Source organism: Myodes glareolus, chromosome 3, assembly GCF_982192425.1.
Source record: "Myodes glareolus chromosome 3, mMyoGla1.1, whole genome shotgun sequence".
NCBI lineage: Eukaryota > Metazoa > Chordata > Mammalia > Rodentia > Cricetidae > Myodes > Myodes glareolus.
Genome location: NC_142028.1, coordinates 89252754 through 89273283, shown reverse-complemented (window position 1 = coordinate 89273283; position 20530 = coordinate 89252754). Strand labels below are relative to the sequence as shown.

Here is a 20530-nt window from a genome sequence, read left to right as displayed (position 1 = left end):
GGGCCATACATGTAAAATAATGGCTTTATTTTAAATAAATGTGTTTCTAAAGAAGGTCTCAGAGACAGTATCAGGACATACAGGTCGTGCGGGATTTGGGGGCGGGCAGCCAAGGATCCTGCTCCACAAAGGAACTGTGCAGTGACTCAACAGCTGGCAGAGTGCTCACCCAACCAAGTTTGCAACGTGCTTCATTTTTATTTTCACTGGTTACAAAGCCAGGCCGGTTGGCAAGAAAGCAAGGGCAAGGTACCACCCACCTGCCTGCAGCCTGGGAAAGTTGCCCGTCCCACACCACTGGGCTTCTGAGAAGGGCCATCTGTGGAGTTTTGTAAGCACTGGTACAAACTGTCACTGGTCACTGTGTACATACTGGTCACCGTGGCTCCTGCTCGGCCTTTCCCCAGGGATCCTCCCGCGTGGCTTGCTCTCAGAGCTTGCGTGGAGTCTGAAAGCAGCTTTGATCCACCGTCTCTGTGGTGGCATTTCCCTCCTGCATTCTGCCATTGTTCCTCCTGCTCCAAGTCAAGCTACGGCTTCAAGGCAATCTGCTGCCTCCTTCCTGCTTACTCACAATAGCACTCGGAGTCTCCTGAGGATCATTCGAGAATGGTCGTAGACTGATTCTTACAGTCCAACTACAACTTTGGGTAGAAAAGTTATCCAGCCATTCTGAACTAATGACGAGAGAAGCCCGAGAAGCCCAAGGCTGTAAAGAACCGGAGTGAGAAAACGTGGCTTCCATCTGGCAACCAGAGCGGCTGGCCCTCCTCTGTGGTCTTCGTGTGGCTTCAGTGGCCCATCATCAAAAATGGTTCAAAAAATATGAAACGGAAAAGTCTAGAAATAAACAATTCATGAGTTGTAGATAAATTTTGTTACACTATTTCTTATTTAATAAATTCTTGTGTGTGGTGTATGTGTGTACGTGTGCATATAAACACATATGCACTCACGCTTGTGCAGGATAGAGGGCCACATTAGACGTCTTCCTTAATAACTTTTCACCGTGCTTTTTGACATAGGCTCTACCAGCAAACCTGGGGCTCGCTGATATACGTAGACCAGCTGAACAGAGAGTTGTCAGGATCCATGTCTGATGTGGGGTGCCCACACACATCTGGACTTCTACAGTGTTGGGATTGCAGGTCTACCTGGTTTTCCACTTAGGTGCTGGGGCTCCAGAATCAGTTCTCTGTGTTTCCACATGAAGAATTTTATTGACAGCGTCACGTCTCTGTTTCTGCCTTACAGTTTTAGAATCGACTCAGTGTTCGTCAATCTGAACCTCTTACCATTACTGATGCGCAAACTTCATCCTCAGTGTACCTGTGTAGAAGAGAACAGAGCTGTCATCTGCTCTTTCAGGCAGCTGCTGAGGGTCCCAGGGTGTGTCCCCTCCACCTGAGTGACGACGGGCAAACCAGTAATCTTACATGTTTCCTTAAACAAGATATGGATTTTTTTTCTTTTGCCTCATTTACTTTCAATGCAAAGAAATTGGATTATATAATTTATATAACTTGCAGGGATGTTAGGATTAAATGAAATAATATACCAGAAAGCACCTTGTAAATTTAAGGAATAGAAGCAACAAGGACGACGACAAAAACCACACAAAGGGTAGATTAGGATTAGTGAGCGGATTGTGGCAGCCGGGTAAACATAATCGAAGCTGACTCTTGTGGTCAAACTGGATGAAAGACGATCCCCAGTCCCATGTCCCACGCCGCTTTTCGCAATCTCTCTGCCAAGCTTCAGCAGGGGAGTAGTGAGTGTTTGAGAGAAACTGGGGGAGGTGGTTACTGTCCCTCTGACGCCAAGGGGAGCTGTGTAAGCAGAGGAAACATCTAGAATGGTAAAAGCACATGTAGGAAGGATGCACTCACTACTCCAGGATGATGAGGTTCAAAGTCCACAGGGCTCCTGTCTGTGTTCAAGATAGGAGCTTTTTCTTCTTTCTTTTTTTTTTTTTTTTTTTTTTTGGTATACAGGGCTCTTCCTGCTTGTATGCATGTATCCTGCAGTACAGAAGTGGCCACCAGATATTATCACAGATGGTTGTGAGCCACCATGTGGTTGCTGGGAATTGAACTCAGGACCTCTGAAAGAGCAGTCAGTGCTCTTTACCTCTGAGCCATCTCTCTGGGCCCGAGGGCACCTCCCCAAGTGAGGACCACTGATCAGACTCTCCCTGGCACTCTTCTGCCAGACTCAAGGGTGGTATTCTTCTCCAGAGGCCTGGCTCTGCAGCCTGGGCCAGTAATTTGGTGTTATCAGATTAATTAAGTCATTTATGTGGCTAAATTTACATATGAATATTAAATATCAGGCAAGGCCTCTCTAATCAGACAGCGAGTGTTTTCAGGATAACACTTTGTTCCCAAAACATTCAGAAATATGCAAATTCTGTCTTTAATGAGGCTGATATTTATGTGAGGAAGAAATCTTCCAGCTAGGAAGATTCACTCTCGTGATATCTTCGTCTGGCACCTCGGGCTGTGCTAGATACCTCCTCTGGAGTTGCTCATTAGCAACAAGATTTTTTTTTTTCTCACCTGTTTCTCATTCTGAATTTGTCACAATTGGTCACACTGCTGAGAGGTCATGAGTATTGCTCTTTGGTCCAAACGTTGGGTTACTATTGATTAACAGTAAACCTGGGTAGTGAGTGAAGTTTGTAGAATTCCGCTTCCTCCGGACAAAATGGGAAGGATTGCAACCATCTGCGATGCTTTGCCGGAAGAGCCTGGCCCGCGGTGCCCGCCACCTGGAAATTCTCTGTGTATGCACACTGTCCTCCGCAGTTCTCAAGTGACCAGACTGCCTCTCCTTTCTTTTATAGCTTCGATGTGGAAAATGGCCCTTCCCCAGGTCGGAGCCCTCTGGACCCTCAGGCCAGCTCTTCCTCCGGGCTGGTGCTTCACGCCACGTTCCCTGGGCACAGCCAACGCAGAGAGTCCTTCCTCTACCGATCCGATAGTGACTATGACTTGTCGCCAAAAGCCATGTCACGGAACTCATCCCTTCCAAGCGAGCAGTAAGTAAACCCCTTCCTGTTCCCCTCTGGGTTTCAGTCTCACGAGTCACCTCATCCGGAACCCCACTGTAGCAGCGGCAGCAACTGTTGCCGACCCAGGGAAAGGAGAGAAAACTGGAAGAGCGACTTGCAGAATTTTAACGGGGGTCCTAAGGCATGCAAAGAAAACAAACTCAAACCCTCACACACACAGCGTTCAGTTCACATCTGGTATCTGAAAACTTTCCTTGGGCTTGTTTCCTGAACGGAATCATTTATGGGATGAAAAACTTAACACATTTCGCAAACCACACTTGGATATGTGGGCGGATGAGGCTTTGGGCCAGAACAAAAATGGCGGTCGGTTGTCTGCGTTCTCATTCAGTGGCCTTTGCTCAGGGGCATTTAGCTAAGCTGTCCTCCAGCCACATGCCTGTGGACTTTCTGTGAGATTTTACCATCATACCTACCTGTGTCTGGCTCCTTGGTGAGACACAGAACAGCCAAAGCACAGGCAATATCTTTGTTTGGCTGAGACTAATTGCAGATAGCAGGTTTTTATTTAAAGAATGACAACTCGTTTGTATTGCCTGTTTATTGAATTTCTGAACCCAAATAAAATTGGTTACTGAAAACCCATGGCTTAAAAGGTTTCTGGGCACACACTAATTGGTTTTAACATTGTATGTTATAAAAGTATCAAAAACTCCCTAGAATGTCCAGTCTGAGAAAGTCCACTTCCTTCTCATCCTCTGTTAAAAAGGAACCCCCAAAGATTTACCTTCTTGGGAAAAGGGCATGAAATGGTTTATGACTGGCAGCAGGAAAATATCCTGTATGGTCCCTCTGCCAGCAATCTTAATAGGAGTATTCTAGCCTGGGGACCAGCAAAGCTGGCTCAATTGTTAACAACACTGGCTCTTGCAGAGGACTTAGGTTAGGTTCCCTGTACCTGAATGGTGGCTCACAGTTATCTGCAACCCTTGGACCAGAGGATCCAACACCCTCTTCAGGCCTCTGTGGGCACCAGACATGTGTATAGTACACATATATGCATGCAGGCCAGCACTCATATGTATACAAGAAAAGCAAAAGCAAATAAATCTGTCTTTTTTGAAAAAAAAGGTGGTATATGGTCCTAAAACATTCAGTCATGAGTGGGCCAAAATTCGCATTTCTTGTATTTACTGATTCTCCCATATACTGTGTAGAGTGATAGAATTTGGGGATTTTAAAAAAATGAGTGAAACAGTATGAGACGCCAGAGATGGGCTCAAACAAGAACGTGTTCCTCAAGAGTGGGTGTCTTCTCAGTGACACTAATTGACAATGATACGACGGTCACACACAGGCACATAAACTCCACAGCATAGGACACAACCCACATTGCATGAGCATGTGCCGAGGGCCGGGTTCCTTTACACGTGCTACCTGTTATTCTGACATCCAAGCCATAAACACTGCCCAACCTACACAGTCTGGATTTCATCATGGGAGAGCAAAGGAAACCCAGGGAACTCCAAGTAGGCACAAATCCATTCCCATGCCGTTTGGCAAACAGATGGCTAGCTTTGGAATATATGTATCCCCTCGATTAATTCTTACCCTACTAACTCCCAAACTCACCCCCAAACCTCACAGTGAGTCTCCAGGTCACTCAGCCTTTACAGAACAGGCTAATTAAACTCCAGATGAAATTCTACTGTTTCCTTGTGTGAGATAAATCGATAGAGAGAGTTCAAATTCGAAAATAATTTAAAACTTACAAGCCCGCTTAGTCTCCTCCAGCTCAGAGGATCTCTGGAGCCAGCATCCTTGCTACCAGTTTTACCTCTTAGTACTTTCACTGACCAGTAAAACCTTCTCCCAAGTTTACCTGCACAGTGTTGCCAACTTCAGTTCTAGAAAAGCAAGGATGTGTGAAAATTACCTCGCGTCATTATTACTTTGCAACTTTTTTATTTCTATGAATCTCCCCCTCCCAGCGCGTGTGTGTGTTGCATGCACTGAAGATGTGGATGGAGATGTGGAGGCCAGAGCCGGAAGTCAATAGTTGTCCTTTACTGCTCTCTGCCCTCTTGCCTGAAAGGTTGCAGTTTAGGGCTAGGCTTTCTGGCCAGGGAGCTTTCGTCATCTGCCTGTCAATACCCCTTGAGTTAATGTCACACTCGGCTACGCGGAGGAGTTAAACCTTTGTTCTCATTGAGCAAATCCCCCTTATAAAGATAAGCAGGGAGAGCCCACGATAAAGATAAGTCCTTCCCAGCAAAGTACAGGTGATAGCAGAACCAACAACCCCTCTTTATTCATTCAGTATACTGATATAAGGGTACATTAAAATTTCCCTGCTGAACGAGGGCAAAGGGTTTGGTTTTGAAAATATTGAAGCATAACTGTAAAATCTTTTTGTGTTTGACATTTAAGGACATTATACATCTCCTTATGAGAAGCCACAGGGTTTAAATAACGTCCAGTTTCCTCTGGCAGTTTATTTTGTCCGAGCCACATTGGAAAGTTCAGTTTCCCACTGGTGTTCACATCTAAACTAAAGTGATGTTCTTAAAAAAATAATAATCCACTTTTTAGTTATCTGTTTTTAGGAATATACATGTTCCTTCATCTAATTCAATTGTAATCTTTATTTTATCTTTTAAGGTATTTTAAATGTTTTATTAATTTTATTTTATGTATGTGGTTATTTGTCTGGATGGATATCTGTGCTCCGTGTGTGCTCAGTGTCAGAGGAGGCCAGAAGAGAACACTGGATTCCCGGGAATGAGCCACCATGTGGGTGGTGGGCATCAAACCAGGGTCCTCCGGAAGAGCAGTCAGTGCTATTAACCACTGAGCCATCCCTCCAGCCCCACAAAGTAAGGCTCTTTAAAGTCCTTTCTCCTGAATACCACTGTGCAGGAAGAACTGAACTCAATACAGGAACAGTAGCCCCTCCCCACTCCACTGCTCCTATCTCTGCAGAAGAGACCTTTCCGACGAAAAGCGGTCATGGCAACTCAGGCACCCTCACGCAAAGGCCTCTAGGACGGCTCAGAATGGCCTTGTCTCAGAAGGCCCTCCAATCTAGCACGGATTGGTCACAAATTCAAATTCAGACAAAAGTGATTCTGTGCCATTAAATTCTAGCCCTAGGACAGTGTCGGCTTTGAAATGTTCCCTACACAAACTGCTGCAGTAGAATAAATAGGAATTGCTTACAGGTTAAGCAAGAGGAGGGGAGTAAGTTAAAAATACACGTGGGAAATGATAAATGGCTGTAACTTTTAGCACTAGAGAATAGCTTGCAGTGAGTCTTTCTGGTAAAACAAAACCAAGTCCTCTCCGGCTCCCTAACGGCAAGCTCAGATAGGCTCCTGGATGTGACCATCTCTTGGTCCCTCCTCAGTTCCTGGGCTGCAGTCATTTTTAAACTCATGCCTCTGCGTACTGTGGTACAGGTTTCTCGGTGGGACCCCAAATTACTGAAAATTAGCAGGAGCCGTTTTCAAAACAGCAATAATAGACCATGTAAATTTAAACCTGCTTATTGACAGACTACCAAAAAGTACAGTGTGGTACCCAAGGCTCCCAGCGGCTTCATTTGCTTGGCTTAGCATGGCTGTTAAGACATGGGATCTCTCTTATGGTCCAAATTATCTGTAAGTAAAACCATACATTGATGAAGCCTTGCCTGTGTGCCACGTGCTAAAGGACTTTGCATATGTCCATCAGTGTAGTCCCTGTTTCCTCGTGGTAGGAAAATTTTGTCAGTTCAAGTGGAAAGCATGGAACGAGAAGTCCAGATGGCAAGCCACTGCAAAGATCCAGGATGCAAACCACATGAGGCCCCAAATAAGGATATTCATCCCTGATTTCCCTGCCCTTCTAACTACCAATATGCACCACATTCAATGTTTCTTTTAGTGAATCTTTACTTAGACGAACTTTGAGGAAGTTTCTGTGCCTTCAAGAATCTAAAAGATGAATAAGTCGGTCAGCAGCTTTAATACCTACAAAGATAAAGGCAAAACTAGAGAGTCTTGTACAAGACCCTGGAAGTCCTGGCCAGGCGGGGTGAGTGTTCTACGGGAGGAGGTTGAGCTAGCTGAGCTGGAGGATGGATGGGAGGACTGGGGGTGTGCACAGGAAAAAGGCCGTGACTGAGCGGCTTTCAGATCGAAGGACTGTGGAGGGCTGAGGCTGGTGAAGCAACAGGTTTCACCCTCCTTGTGCAAGGCCTAGGAGTTGTTCTGCCTGCTGCAGCCAGGCAGTGGGAAGCTGCAAGACTTCACATCAAGAGGTGTCTGAGTTTGACATGAGCTCAGGAGAAAGAACGAGCTGAAGAGTGAATAAGGGGGGCAGCTTAGTCCTCACCTGTATGTAGTAACATCAAGGAAGGGGACCTACAATAGAGAAGACTTGGCTGACCAGTAAAAAATGTTTGTGGATTAGAACTGACAGATCTTCGTGGATGATGGTGGAATGAGGTGGAGGGGAGTTTCCCACCTGAGCAACATGGTAGATGACAGCATCGCTCCCTGGCAATTAGGCACTTCCTTCCAGTACCCCAGCAATGTCCACGAAAGCATCCTGTAACTACTGTGCAGTAGAAAGACAAGTCATCTAGACTGCAGTAGGGACAGGCATACGTATCTTACAGAGGTTGTTACCAGCCAGAAGAGAGACAGGCAGCAGCCGCTTACCATACTAAAGAACCCGTTCCTGATGCCTACGGATAAATAAATAGAATGCTTTTATCTGCTAAGAAAGAGACCTCATTTCTCACAGAACCCCCATTTGCAGAAGAGACAAGGCTTGTCTAACTCTCCCGGGCAATAATAAGGCATCTGGGAAACAAGACAACGCTGGCTAGGGGCAGGATGTGTGTTCTCAGAGTGACCACAGTTCTAATCTGTTGAAATCAACTACAGCCCCCCAAAAAAGACAATTCCACATATAGTGAAAAACAACAACCACGAAGTAAATCAATAAAACTCAGAGTCTAGTGGTGAGAAGCAGTAATTTTGCTTTCTAAAAAGAAAGCTGTTTTGTGGTTAAGATCTGACCTACACTCTCAATTCCAAGACCCAATTGCAAGAAGCTGTGAGTTTGGAGGAGTCATGCTTAGACTAAAAGAGTGTAATGCTCCGATTCTGTCACTAGAGGGTGCTTGTGTAACGGTTCTAAATATTTCACCTTGTTTCAGAGAAGGCACACTGCCTTTCTCTAATCTGGGAAACTAAAAAATGAGTAAGATTCCGTAGTCAAATATTTTGATACTGCAATTTCTGCTTATTCTTAGTTTGTAAAATAGCATAGTTATGATTTCTAAATAGTTCTGCAATCTGGGAAGGTTTTGTTTCATTTTATTTGGTTTCTTCCCTGATTCTTGTTCTAAATCTGTTCATTTCCCTACCAGCTATGATCGGACCTACAGCATTAAGTTAGTTGCTCAGATGCTCTTAGGGATCCAGTACAGGCAATCCAGCAATCCACTCCTGTTTCTGAATATCCTGATGCCCCAGCTTCAAAAGTCCACTGAGCAAGTCCTGTTGACATTGGGCCATGGTGGCCTTCCACTCTGTGATCTTTAGTTTATAATGTTTTACTCCCTCTCCAGATCATTTTCCCAACATCAGATCTATACGTGGTGGTGTTCTGTCTTTCTAAATCATTTGCTTGCCATCAGGTAGTTAAACTCCAGAAGCTCAGGAGACATAGAAGATCTGCTGGGCTCCAAATCAATTTTCCGTGCTCCGAATCAGCCTTGTATGTTATAAACCATGTCAGCTTCATCTCAAAAACTGAAACAGACAGCAAGGTCTTTTGCCCATCCGGACATTCACCATATGAAAACATAGGCAGTTGGGTGCAAACCACCAGGCACCATTTGTAACAACCGTTTCTGACTCTGCTTTTAGCTCCTTTCTGAAAGCCCTGAGCTTCCCCTGTGGCTGCCTTAGCTACATATACTACTGTGCATAAAGTCACGCCCAGACCCCTACCCCCACCCCACACACAGACTCCCACTGTAATTATCCCTGTTGCCTTGGGGAAGCCTAACTCTGACACACCACCTCCCTGGTCCATAGCGCCACCTAGGTATGTCTGAGCACCTTGACCTCAACATGCACCCCAAAACTTCCATGGGTAGCATGACAACTCCCAACTCCTCTGCACATTTCCGGTTTCTGCTCATGACTATTTTCTCAGATGCGCATTTTTTTTAAATGAAAATATTCTTTCGTTATGCAAGTAAGTGCTGAATTCTGACAAGATCCCTGGCGTCTCTTTGACGTGTCATTTCCTGCTCCTTTCTTGGCTGCCTCTACTCTTTCTCATTGCCAGGAACCCTCTCGCCGTTCCTCCTGGGGCTCTCCATGCCATGCTGTCTTCAGCACCCCCAGTATGTTGCTGCTTGAAATCCTCTTCCAGTCTGTCTATCTCACCTCCCACGTCCCTGAGAGCCCTCCCTGGCTTGCCTCTTCCTGTTGAGGGAATTGTCACTATAGCAGGCTGTGTGCGCCATAGCTCAGGTGCATGGGACCTTCTAACCATTCTCTCTCCATACACCATAGCGGATGTGCTCTAACAGGCACCAGGGAGCTCACCCACTGTTTTCCCATTTTAGATCCTCTGCTACTACCATTTCTTTCATCGGTATCTCTTCTGCCTGCTTACAGGCTATGTCCCTAGAAGTTCATCTCAAACACTCCTGACTCAGCCAAGCCCTCCTTACTTCCACTAACCCATAATTAATTTCTCTTCTGGGTCCCATCCAGTATCCTTTCTTTGTATTTCTGTCTTTGTTTATATGTATTGTGACTTCAAAAATATTTTTGGTCTCCCTTATCATGTTTTGACTTGAGAGCTTGTGGTTTCTGCATCATTTGATTTGTCAACTATGGAGCAAGTATAGAATAGAAACTATAGTGTTTAAAGCACAGGCTTAGGGGAGCAAAGAGGCTCAGATCTTCCATTTGCCAGCCAGGTGCTCCTTAGCAGCTGCTGGCTTGTTATCACCCAGAATGTGCCGGCCTCACGCTGCATTGCCAGTGTTAACTGAGCTAATGGACACAAAGACCCATCACATGACTTCTTAGCTTGTCTTTATTTTCTTCTCACTGTCCAGACTGGGCCTCCAAGAAATCTCAGAGAGTGCCTGGCTAAGGACAAGGGTGGAAACCCCCACCTTAGTGAGGCATCAGAGAAGGATAGCCATTGATACATGCGCTCTGCAGCTTTGAAACCTGACTTCCCATGGTGCTTGGTACCAGGCAGGTGCTTCGTTATGATGGGGTCCCCTCACATGATCATGGGTGAAGCGCCATGTTTGGCATGAAGACAGAGGACAGAAGGGGTAGGCCAGACAGGGAGGGGAGCTTGTTGCCATCAGCTTCCGTGTTGCTGATTCATAGGGTGCCAGCAAATTAACCTCATTTTGTGATGGTGGCCAATGCGGTTTCTCAAACCCTCAGCTGAGTGCCTGCTGAAGGCAGTCGTTAGCCGATGACGAAAGCAGATGCCAAAGCCCGGATAGTGCATTGCTGCAAACACCGTTTTCACTGGTCCCAGGCACAGACTGGTGAAGCAGGAGGCAGAGCAGAATTAGCTCTGTGGGACCAAATGGGTGTCCCTGTTACCGCTTTAGTAGGCTCCGTCTGCACATTCCCATTAAAACATTTTTCCTTGGGTACTTTAAGAGGGAGGAAAAAAAGAGTATATTAAAAACAAAAAGTAATGGGATTCCCAGACAGAAATCTGTGTTTAAATGGTATTAAAGCTGCGGTTCAAATGAACAAAAGCCAGGAAATCCAGTGTTACCCTTTATCCAGGCTGTGGTACCATTTTTTTTTTTTTCCGATGCACAGTGTGCCTATGGGCAGCCCTCCCTTTGAGTTTCCTGGCTCTGGCAAGTCAAATCCACAAGTCAGTTTGAATTATAGGACTCTGGGCCTGCCGTTTAATGGGACTGTATGCCCCGAGGACACATGCTCACTTGCCAAAGCTTTTAGATGGAGCCACCGCAAAGCCAGCAATCATGAGCTGGGCGCTGTTTTTCTTTGGAGTTCATGGCTCCCGCCATCCTCCCACGCAGGAGGGTTACTGGAACAGGTGGGTTGCTGACAGGGATGAACTTCTGTGTGACTTGTGTGTCATTCTTGAAATTCATCGGCTCTGCTTCTTTTTCTGTGTTCACCAGGCACGGCGATGACCTGATTGTCACTCCGTTTGCCCAGGTATGTACGTAGCGTGCTCGTCCCCACCCTGTCGCCTGTGTGGTTTTTTTAAATGCAGTCCTTTGACCCTAACCAGTTTGGAAACCTTGTCCTTACAGGTTCTCGCCAGCCTGAGAAGCGTAAGGAACAACTTCACGCTGCTGACGAACCTCCAGGGAGCTCCCAACAAGTAAGCCGAATTACAGCTCCCTCCAACAGAAGCCACAAACACTGAAGAACACCGAGCACAAACATTGCCCAGAAATCCGCCCTACACGTTAAACCTTCATACACAAGGCATTTGAAAATATAAAGTTGAAGGTCCACGAAGTTCACTTGTGTTTCAAAGACTAACATAGCCTCAGAGGGTGATAGCGTCCATGATCTTGGGAGGAGTTAGGAGAGGGCCGCGAGCCCACTCAGTCAGCCTGTTTTATAAACGGGAAACTGGAGCCCTCAGGAATAAAGCCACTAGCTTGTGAATGCACTCACTGTAGGTTAAAGAAACATTGAATTTAAGTCGCGCAGTGGTGGTGCACGCCTTTAATCCCAGCACTCAGGAGGTCAGAGGCAGGCAGATCTCTGTGAGTTCAGGCCAGCCTGGTCTACAAGCGCTAGTTCCAGGACAGGCTCCAAAGCTGCATAGAGAAACCCTACCTGGAAAAAAAGTAACAAAAAAAAAAAGAAAAAGAAAAAGAAAAAAAAGAAAATAAAAGGAAAGAAACTTTGGATCTAAAGCTTGATTCTCTAGGTTTTTCAGTCCGCAGTCAATTATCTATATGCAAAGTCTTCCTGAAGCTACTCCTCTGTCATTTGTTTGGCTTCATCCAGATTCTGATAAAGCAGATGATGCACAGTGACAGTAAAGGCTAGTCTGAACAATCCCTTTCCGCTCCCTGTCCTGGAGTTAGCATTTAAGCCTCCTGGCGAGAACAAGTTGCATACTCCTAGAGTATCTCTCCAAGCATCATGGTCTCTCGCCAGCTCTTTTGTGTGCTCCCACCAGAGTGAGTTTTCTTCCACGCTGGTTGTGTGACTGCATCATTCTCTTGCCTGGGCATTGCAGTGGGCCGCTCTTTAAGAGCCGGTCTCGATGCCTGTGCATTGTGTCTGAGACGCCTCGCCGTCCAGTAAGCTCACGGGATGGAAAGTTAGTTGTATTAACATTTAGAGCAAGTAAGAGGGGAACATACCTAAGCTAAAATTCAGACTCTTTGAGCTCTGATGTGATGTCAAGCATGGAAAGATCCACATCTGATCTCAGGTGATAGGCTGCATCTAGTTTCATTAGGTCCTACTGTGTACGATTACCGTCAAGTTATTTGTGGGAAGTGCGCATGAAACCCACGAGCTTTCTATTCAGCCTTGATTCTCATCCCCAAGATTTCTCACCGCACAGATGAAGATATCTCAGAATCTGAAACATAAACAGAAAGTGAATCGCAAATCTTCAACCCTCAGACACGCAGACAATACACAGAACCCAAAGACGTGCTTTGGAGATTTTTTTTCCTGTTTATTCATTTATTAATCCACCCCCACCAGTATTTATTTCGTACATACGACTCAGCGATTCCTACACGTACATAATTACACAAATACTGGCCGTTCATTTTATGCTAAGCACTGATGACCTCATAGTGGTCCACACAGACAAGGTCCCTGCCCTTTTACAGCTTATGTTCTAACAGGAAGTGGGGGTGATTAATCAGTGAGCCGTCAGATCATGTCTCCAGCCACCCAGGCTGACGTTCAGCAACCGAGGTCTGGCAGTTTTCTGTCTGTCCCCTCCACCCTGATCACGGACTCTCTTTGCCTAAACTGCCTCCTCCCTGCCGGTGTCTGCTTAGCCATACTCCGACATCTTTTAGGATGAGTGGTCTCTATCTGGCCTGACAGCCTGCTCATAACCTGCCACACTGTCTTTATGGGGTTTTGCCCATCACCAGGCTGTGGTAGAATGTCTGGCACGTATTTTATGTCTCATAAATATCTCTTGTGTATGTGTGTGAATGAGTGTGGCTGAATAAAGAACTATTACAACATAGATTGCTAACGACTTAGAAAATTCCTGAGAAGTTTAGAAATTTCCTTACCCTGGCATACTGCTCTGCACATAATTGGTTTCTGGGACTGTATGTGTTGACCACATCATATAGTTCTACTGCTTGGAAATCGTATGCATGGACAAGTTAATTCTCTTCTGTGGCTCTCGGGTTCCTAAACTTTGAGATAAGATCATTACGAGGCTTAAATGAATTAATATTCATAAAGCACTCAAAGTGACATACGGCATAGTAACTGTGAACTATTATAACGGAAAACTAGTCTTATTGAGCCTGGAGGAATTTTTATATCTCTTATCTCAGCAATGCTCCCTAAGCAATAGTTGTGACAGAGATAATTACTTCCATTTTATGGAGAAGGAATCAAGGCTGGGGGAGATTAATTGACCTGAATGTGACCACCTGCCCAGTTTCTAGTGAGCATCCTTGAACCCAATTTCCCAGCTCTCAGTGCCGTGCTCCTCATATTCAGGACACCAGTTCAGTCCTCCGGGTGCAGAAAGAAACCCTGGGTGGCTTGAGCAGTTATGTAGGAACAGCTTCTGAAACAGGGTGAGCAAAGAGGCGAAAAGCAAACATTAAGCCAATCTCTTCCGGAATGAAGCACCAAGACAGAATGTTACAGGTGGAGACAGGGAGGAGGGATGAGTAAAGATGCCCGGGACCAAACCAATATGCGACACAGATCCAAGGAGTGGGTACACACAGCGTTCTCAGTGCTGTTTGCTAGCATGAGTGTGGGTAGTTTTGGAGACAGCCTAGCCCTGCTGATGAATACACTGAAGACACTTTCTCAAGAACTGGGTCTTCAGATAGCCCTGTACGTTCCGGGTCACACGCAGTTCCAGGGATCTAGTATCTTGAGACCATAAATGTCGTATACAGAATGGACCTAGAGCCGTTACCATTCTCAGACTGAGGGCCAGCTCTCAAATCATGACCCACTGTGTTATATTTGTCCAGGACAAATGTGAGAGTGTGTCTCTAGGGGTTAGTCATCTGCATTCGCTGACCTCTGAAGACCCACATCTGTAATTTATAGAGTTCGTCTCGCTATTTATCTCTAGGCTTTTGATGGTTTAATTTTGAGAGAGGTTGTTCGTCTCTGGCCCCAGCTGACCTGGAACTCACCACCCTACTGTGTGACTCAGGCTGGTCTCAAATTCATGGCAATCCTCCTTTCTCGGCTCCTGTAGTTCTGGGGATGCAGGTGTGAACTACTATCCCAAGCTTGATTATTTAAAGTATTTCTTTATAATCAACATCAAAGGACAAAAATTTAAGGAAAGGCAGATCCTCAAGAACTTTCCCCAGGGGAGCTGAGGGCACCTCTGTGTACTTCCAGCTATGACCTGAGTGTCGGATTTAAGCCACAAATGGAGTAACGTGGCAGCAGTAGGCTTGAGAGCTGCAGGTCCATTGATCCGCTCCACTCTATTGCTAGGTAATCAGTACCCACCAACAAGGAGCAGGAGGTGAAGACAATCTTATGATTGTCTACCAGGGATGCACATGGCCTATAGAGAGCATCCCCCATCCCACCCACATGCATTAGCTTATGCTAACAATTGAAGCTGTAAGATCCATGGAATTTAGAAGCTGCTTTCTGGGATATTTAACGTGGGTTCCAGGGTGCCACTCCCTGTCTTGAATGTAGCATTTAAGCAGTAATTATGTCCTTGGAGTGGTTTTCACGAGACATCTGGCTAGTGTGGTTTATTATGTGAAAAGGAACTCCCACATAGAACTATACTTCTCCTAAGTTATGGTTTCTTTTATCTTTTGGCTGTTTGCTCCTGTATAAAGCAGCCCATTGTCTGCCTGAGCTCTGCCACCCAAAGGGTGAAAAATCTGAAAGTTTCTGCTGAGAAGGTTTCCTTGCACCTCAATGAAACGAGGGATCAGACCTGTATTTCTTGGCTGCAAATTAAAACCTACACTTCCGTTGTCCCGGGAGTTAATTTTGAAGGCTGCAGCTTTCCATTTGGGGTTGTTTAATTCAGAAACAGTTCCCTGAAGCCCTTGATGGCTTCCAAAAGACCAGCCGTGTCCCTGAGTGTCCTCGCCACTCAGTAGCCGAGATGGCCGCTTCCATCTTCCGTCAGCAATCAGGGACACACGTGACGATCAGAGAATCGCGTCATCTTCGCGTTCACAGTTCTTCAAAGGCATAGTTGGATCACAACGTACATGTTCTCTGAAAAAAAAAATAATAGCCATCTTCTTTAGTATATATCTGGAATGTCTTTCAGGGCTTTATATATTTTGGCATGGGACTTAAATTAGCTGAGAATCATAAAATCTTGAACACTCAGATATGGAAAATACCTAGCCAAATTTCCTCCAAGTAAGTGAGGAAATGTACGGGAGCCTCTCACACAGGACCTCACACACTGTAAATCATCAGAAATAGAAGTTACTGCCTGCTCTCCTTGAGTAAGAAAGAAACTGAGGTCGGGTGAGTTGCCAGGGACTACATATATGGAAGGTGCCAGAGTCAGAACTGGGATTAAGATTCCTGGCATCTATTGTGGTTCAGTTCTCTCTCTCCACTACACAATTCAGGCTGAAAAGCATTAACTGCTGTGGCCACACCACCTTCCCCATGCTTATCAACATCCTCAGAAGCCAGGTAAGGAACTTTCTCCCGTTCTTCCCTGAGTTAGAGACCGCGAAAAACCAGGCAGCATGTATCCTTTATTTTCCCCTGAGCTCATCAGTTTCTGGCTGTCAGTCTCGTGTCTTACCAACAATAATGCGGCTTCTGGAAGGCATCCATTCATTCAAGTGTACTGAACCTCCTTCTTGGACCACTTATCAAGTAGTGATACACTGAATAAACACGACCCTTGCACCTACACAGGGGAGCTTATCTGAAGTAACAAGTAAAGGCCATACTTTCACAAAGTAACTTCCAAGATAAAAGAATTTACATAATGTGTAAATTCAGAGAAATAGTGGAGAAAAAAATGGATGATATGAGTAATCATGCTACTCAGAAAGATGTTTCTGACATTTAAGAAGACCTAGTTCGCGGTCTTCTTTCACAAAAACCTCCCAGAGAACTTGGGAAGATACGCACGATTCAAAGTCCAGTAGTGCTGTGAACCCAGTGGCCAGACAACGAAATGGGCATCACTCAAATGCCATGCCAAACAGCAGGGTTGCAACTAGAAATGTGACTCGGTCCTTCCTTACATGCCTAAAACTGTGCTGAAGAGAGAGATGGGAAGATGCGGGTTGCATCGCAGTATGGTGATAAAATGTAGGTAACAACATGGCACAGGTGAGGGCCACTCACACCAGAGTATGGGCAGGACTGCCTGAGCACAGACCCAAGTTACACAAACGAGTTAGCCGCCCAGCCAGATGTCTACAAAGTCACAGCAATGAGAGCATGCATAGTGGGCAGCCCAAGGGTCAAGACTGCATATGAATAGATCCACGCTAACACATCCAGAGAGTGTGTTGGTATCTTCTTCATAATACTTTCTTACCAATGACTGGTTCCGTCAATAGGCCACCAGTAGTTCGGGAATCCCTACCCCTTGCCAGAAAGTTGATGGGTCCTACAGAAGACTGAAAAAGAGGGAGAGGTCAAGCCGGATCCTACTCTGAGCAGGGTGTGAGGTCAGTGGTGGAGCTAATGTATACATGTGTGAATTGCCAGATGAAGAAAAAAACCTCTGGTCTAGGTAGAGCACCGTGATATCATGAGTGACTAGAGGAGGGGCCATTTTGAATTGGGAATAAAATTTCCTTTTGAAGGAGATTTGTAATCTTCAAAGGTAGGTGATGTTTAGTATGAGGAGAGTTTCTTCTCTGAGCATCAATAAGAAAGGAACAGAATGAATTCAAATCAAAAGAGACCAACCTTGACCTGAGCAAATTGTTTATTCATCTGTTCATCCAGCATTCCATACGATAAACATTACTGACTAGTTGGCATATAAAGACTTTCTTGGGTACCATCCTAGGACCCAGCAGTGAACAAGCCTTCCCTTGCCTACATAAAATTTACCTTTGATCTAGGGAGTTATATATCAAACCGTAATTAGACAGTTCATATTTTAATTGCAATTTTGGAGTTGGACAAGGGAGAAGGTATGAAACTTGAGAGAACACACAGCCAGCCTGGGTCTGAGATGAACTGTCAGACAGAGTGGGGGGGGGTCTAGTGATAATCTAGAGAATTATGATAAGGGTGGACCACGAAAAGCTTTGCAGGGCGGGCTGAGGAGTTTGGAATTGACCATTCAATGTCATGGACAAACAAAACAACCAAACCAAATGAAAACAGCCCTTGGTAGTAGTGCAGGGGTGTTCAGGAAATGGGATAGAGAAAGGGGCTGGCACTTCCAGTTCAGAACCACCTGGCTTTGAATCCTGGCCTGCCAGTTAGAAAGCACCATGTGTGCTGTAGTGTGGATCTTCATCTGCTGGTCCTTAATGACAAATGACAACACTCCCGATAGAAGAAGCTAAGAAGGGACAAGCATAGCATCCAGCAGAGAACAGCAATCACGGCATGAGGACTTCCCAGCCAGTCACACATGGAAATTAGATACCAAAGAGAACTTGATTGAGGATCACCCTGTGGATCTGTTGGTGGTGGCTGTGGAGTCTGTCCATGAACTTGCAGTTAGAGAGAGAGAGCTGCATGAAAGGTCTATCCCCAGGGGGAATGTGATGTCACTGCTGGGGTTGACCAATAGGCAGGGTCTTCCTCAGCGACAGCCTTGCGCGCCTTTCTCCATCACTTAGAATTTGACTTCTTCCTCAGACCTGCCTGAGCATGGGAATGCAAAGAGGACTTTAAGATGCAGATCCCTAGGCCCTCCACCAGACATATGGACATGGACTCTTCTCGGGTGGGGAAAGTATTTTTTAAATACCTCCTCAAGTGGGTCTGAGGTTCATTTTGTTTTATCAGAGCTTGCAAGCATCAAAGCCTGGGCCCAGGGTGAGTAGCATGCTAACCATTCATAGTACACCAATTCAAGGGTCAAATGCAAGTAAAAAGCAGAAAAAGGAGGTGTATTCAGTGTCGCAACACTAGGAAGAAAAACAAAGCAGTTCATGCGCATCCTCCTCCCTAATACCTACAGGAGTCTATCTTCAGGCTCCTGATGGGAATATTAGATTTAAATAGAAGGCAAGAGCTGCCCATAACTAACAAGCTTTGGTCAAGCTGTGGTCCCACCCATTATTGGTCCACCATTATCATCTCAGCTCTGGTTCTGTCTTGTAAGGTGGTCTGACCAGTTCTTGGCACTGTGTGGATCTCTTCAGAGAGACAAGCTCTCTGGTTGGGTCAGCCTTTTCTCTCTTCCAGCATGAGACCTCTGGGGAAACTTCCAATTTCTTAGGGTCCATTGTCTCAGTTAACCTGATAACCAAAGGGAGGTTTCTTTAGGTGTCTCCCTTTAGGATACCCTCGCTAATGGCAGGACAGTTGCACCCAGGACTACTGGCCTAGATCTCTCTCTTGATCGGAGACATCCTGTTGCTCTTCAGTGGGGCAGACTCTTTCTATCAGGGTTTTTGAGGGGGCTTCTGTGTGAGACCATCATTGCCAGCAGCCTCTGGGAAATGTAGCCCGTCAGAAATACAGACGCATCTGTCAACTGCAGACCACTGCATGGGACCACAGAGGCAGGGTTGACTGCAGGTCACTGCATGGAACCCAAGGGACAAGTTAGACTGCAGGTCACTGCATGGGACTCAAGGGGCATGGCTGCTTTAGGTCTACTAAATCAAGACCAGAAGCAGCCTGGAGCAAAATATTCTAATGTGCCTTGCAGGTAACTCTGCTGTACTCTGAAGTTGGAGGTCACCGCTCCGTCCTGTTCCAGATGGAGAAATATTTGGGGCAAACATTTTGACTTCATCCTCTAGCCTCCACCCACTCCTGCATGGGCAAGCACACGCGCACACATCTTTGCACACGGATATACCCCCATACATACAGATAGGAGGAGTTGCGCTAGTAATGAAATGGGTGTTTGCTTGTTTCATTTGCCTCTTGCTGTAAGGATTTTATGGAAAATGGAACCCTCATTCCTCCAGGAAAGCCAGTGCCTCTATTAAGAAACCCTGATCACTGTGGCCAGTTGCCGTGTGTGGCATTTAGCAAATGATTTGTCCTCCCAAACATCTCCGTTTCCTGAGGTGAAAAGAATGCGGTTCCTGAACTGATAAATCTCTACGGGTTTCTCTGGCTGTGACTTTCTGTCCTTAACGGAGATTCATGCTGACATCTGGAGTGAGGCCTCAGCAAGTGTCTCCTTTGCTGAGAGACTCCCTTGACAGAAAACCTGAAATGGAGGGGCTGGCCGAGGGACCCGAGGCAAACAACATCCTTCCTGGCGAGTTGCCGCATCCTGATGCTGTGCTGAGGGAAATTCCAGGCCATCTGGATGTAAGAGGATTGCAATCCCCTACCCATGTTCCAGGAGCCTGCCTTCCGGAGATAGCCTTATGTCACTGGGTTGCTCATTAGGCCCTGAAAATCTCCCCAGGGCTCGGGGATCATGGAAGGGGCGAGGGCTCTTCAGTGCATACTCAGCCTCTCTTTCTGCTTTTCCACAGGAGGTCGCCAGCGGCTACTCAGGCTCCGGTCTCCAGAGTCAGCCTGCAAGGTAGGCCAATGCCAGGAGACCCATCTCCTTCCAAAGCAATAACTGTGTTTCCTATTCAAACCTGTTATTTGAATAACAGCATTCATAGGCACGCTCTAACCCTCAGCAGAGTGTCTCTTGGTGACTTTTTTTTTTTTCAAAGATGCATTGGGCCTTCACCCTAAGTGAAGCCAAACTAAAAATACTTGGAGACAAAGTGCTCCCTGTGTGCCTAGGCCTCCACAATGAAATGTGCGGTCCTGCTGTTTCCGGGAGAGAGGGAGGCAGGCCTATGTCAAGAGTACAACTGGACCTCAGCTTGCTGACCTCAGTGAACTCTAGGAGTGCTAACCTCAAACACTCCCCCACAGGGTGCCCACATTAGCTCAAGATCCCCAAGGCTCGTTAATGGTTTTCCCCCCTTTCATCAGCTAGAGCTACAACTTGCTCCACATGCCAACCAGGTGGGAAACCAAAGGTTCTTTCCAGGTCACGAAGCATTCATTTCTCTTGGAGGTCACCCAGCTTGGTTCTTCTCATCTTTCAACACTGTGCATCAGCCCATCTTGAAATCTGCTGAGAGGAAGGCTTATTGGGAAGGGGACAACACGG

At 46.0% G+C, this 20530-nt stretch overlaps 1 protein-coding gene across 2 annotated transcripts in view; it reads left to right on the top strand.

Moving 5' to 3' along the window:
• The window catches only part of Pde4b (phosphodiesterase 4B), a 543981-nt gene that overhangs the window by 423610 nt on the left and 99841 nt on the right, over positions 1 to 20530 (top strand). For both annotated transcript variants that reach the window (XM_085686310.2, XM_048453171.3), the window contains 4 exons: positions 2846 to 3040; positions 11217 to 11253; positions 11352 to 11422; positions 19890 to 19939. In XM_085686310.2, the coding sequence (XP_085542436.2) occupies positions 2846 to 3040; positions 11217 to 11253; positions 11352 to 11422; positions 19890 to 19939 (353 nt within the window). The remainder of the gene's footprint in view (positions 1 to 2845; positions 3041 to 11216; positions 11254 to 11351; positions 11423 to 19889; positions 19940 to 20530) is intronic.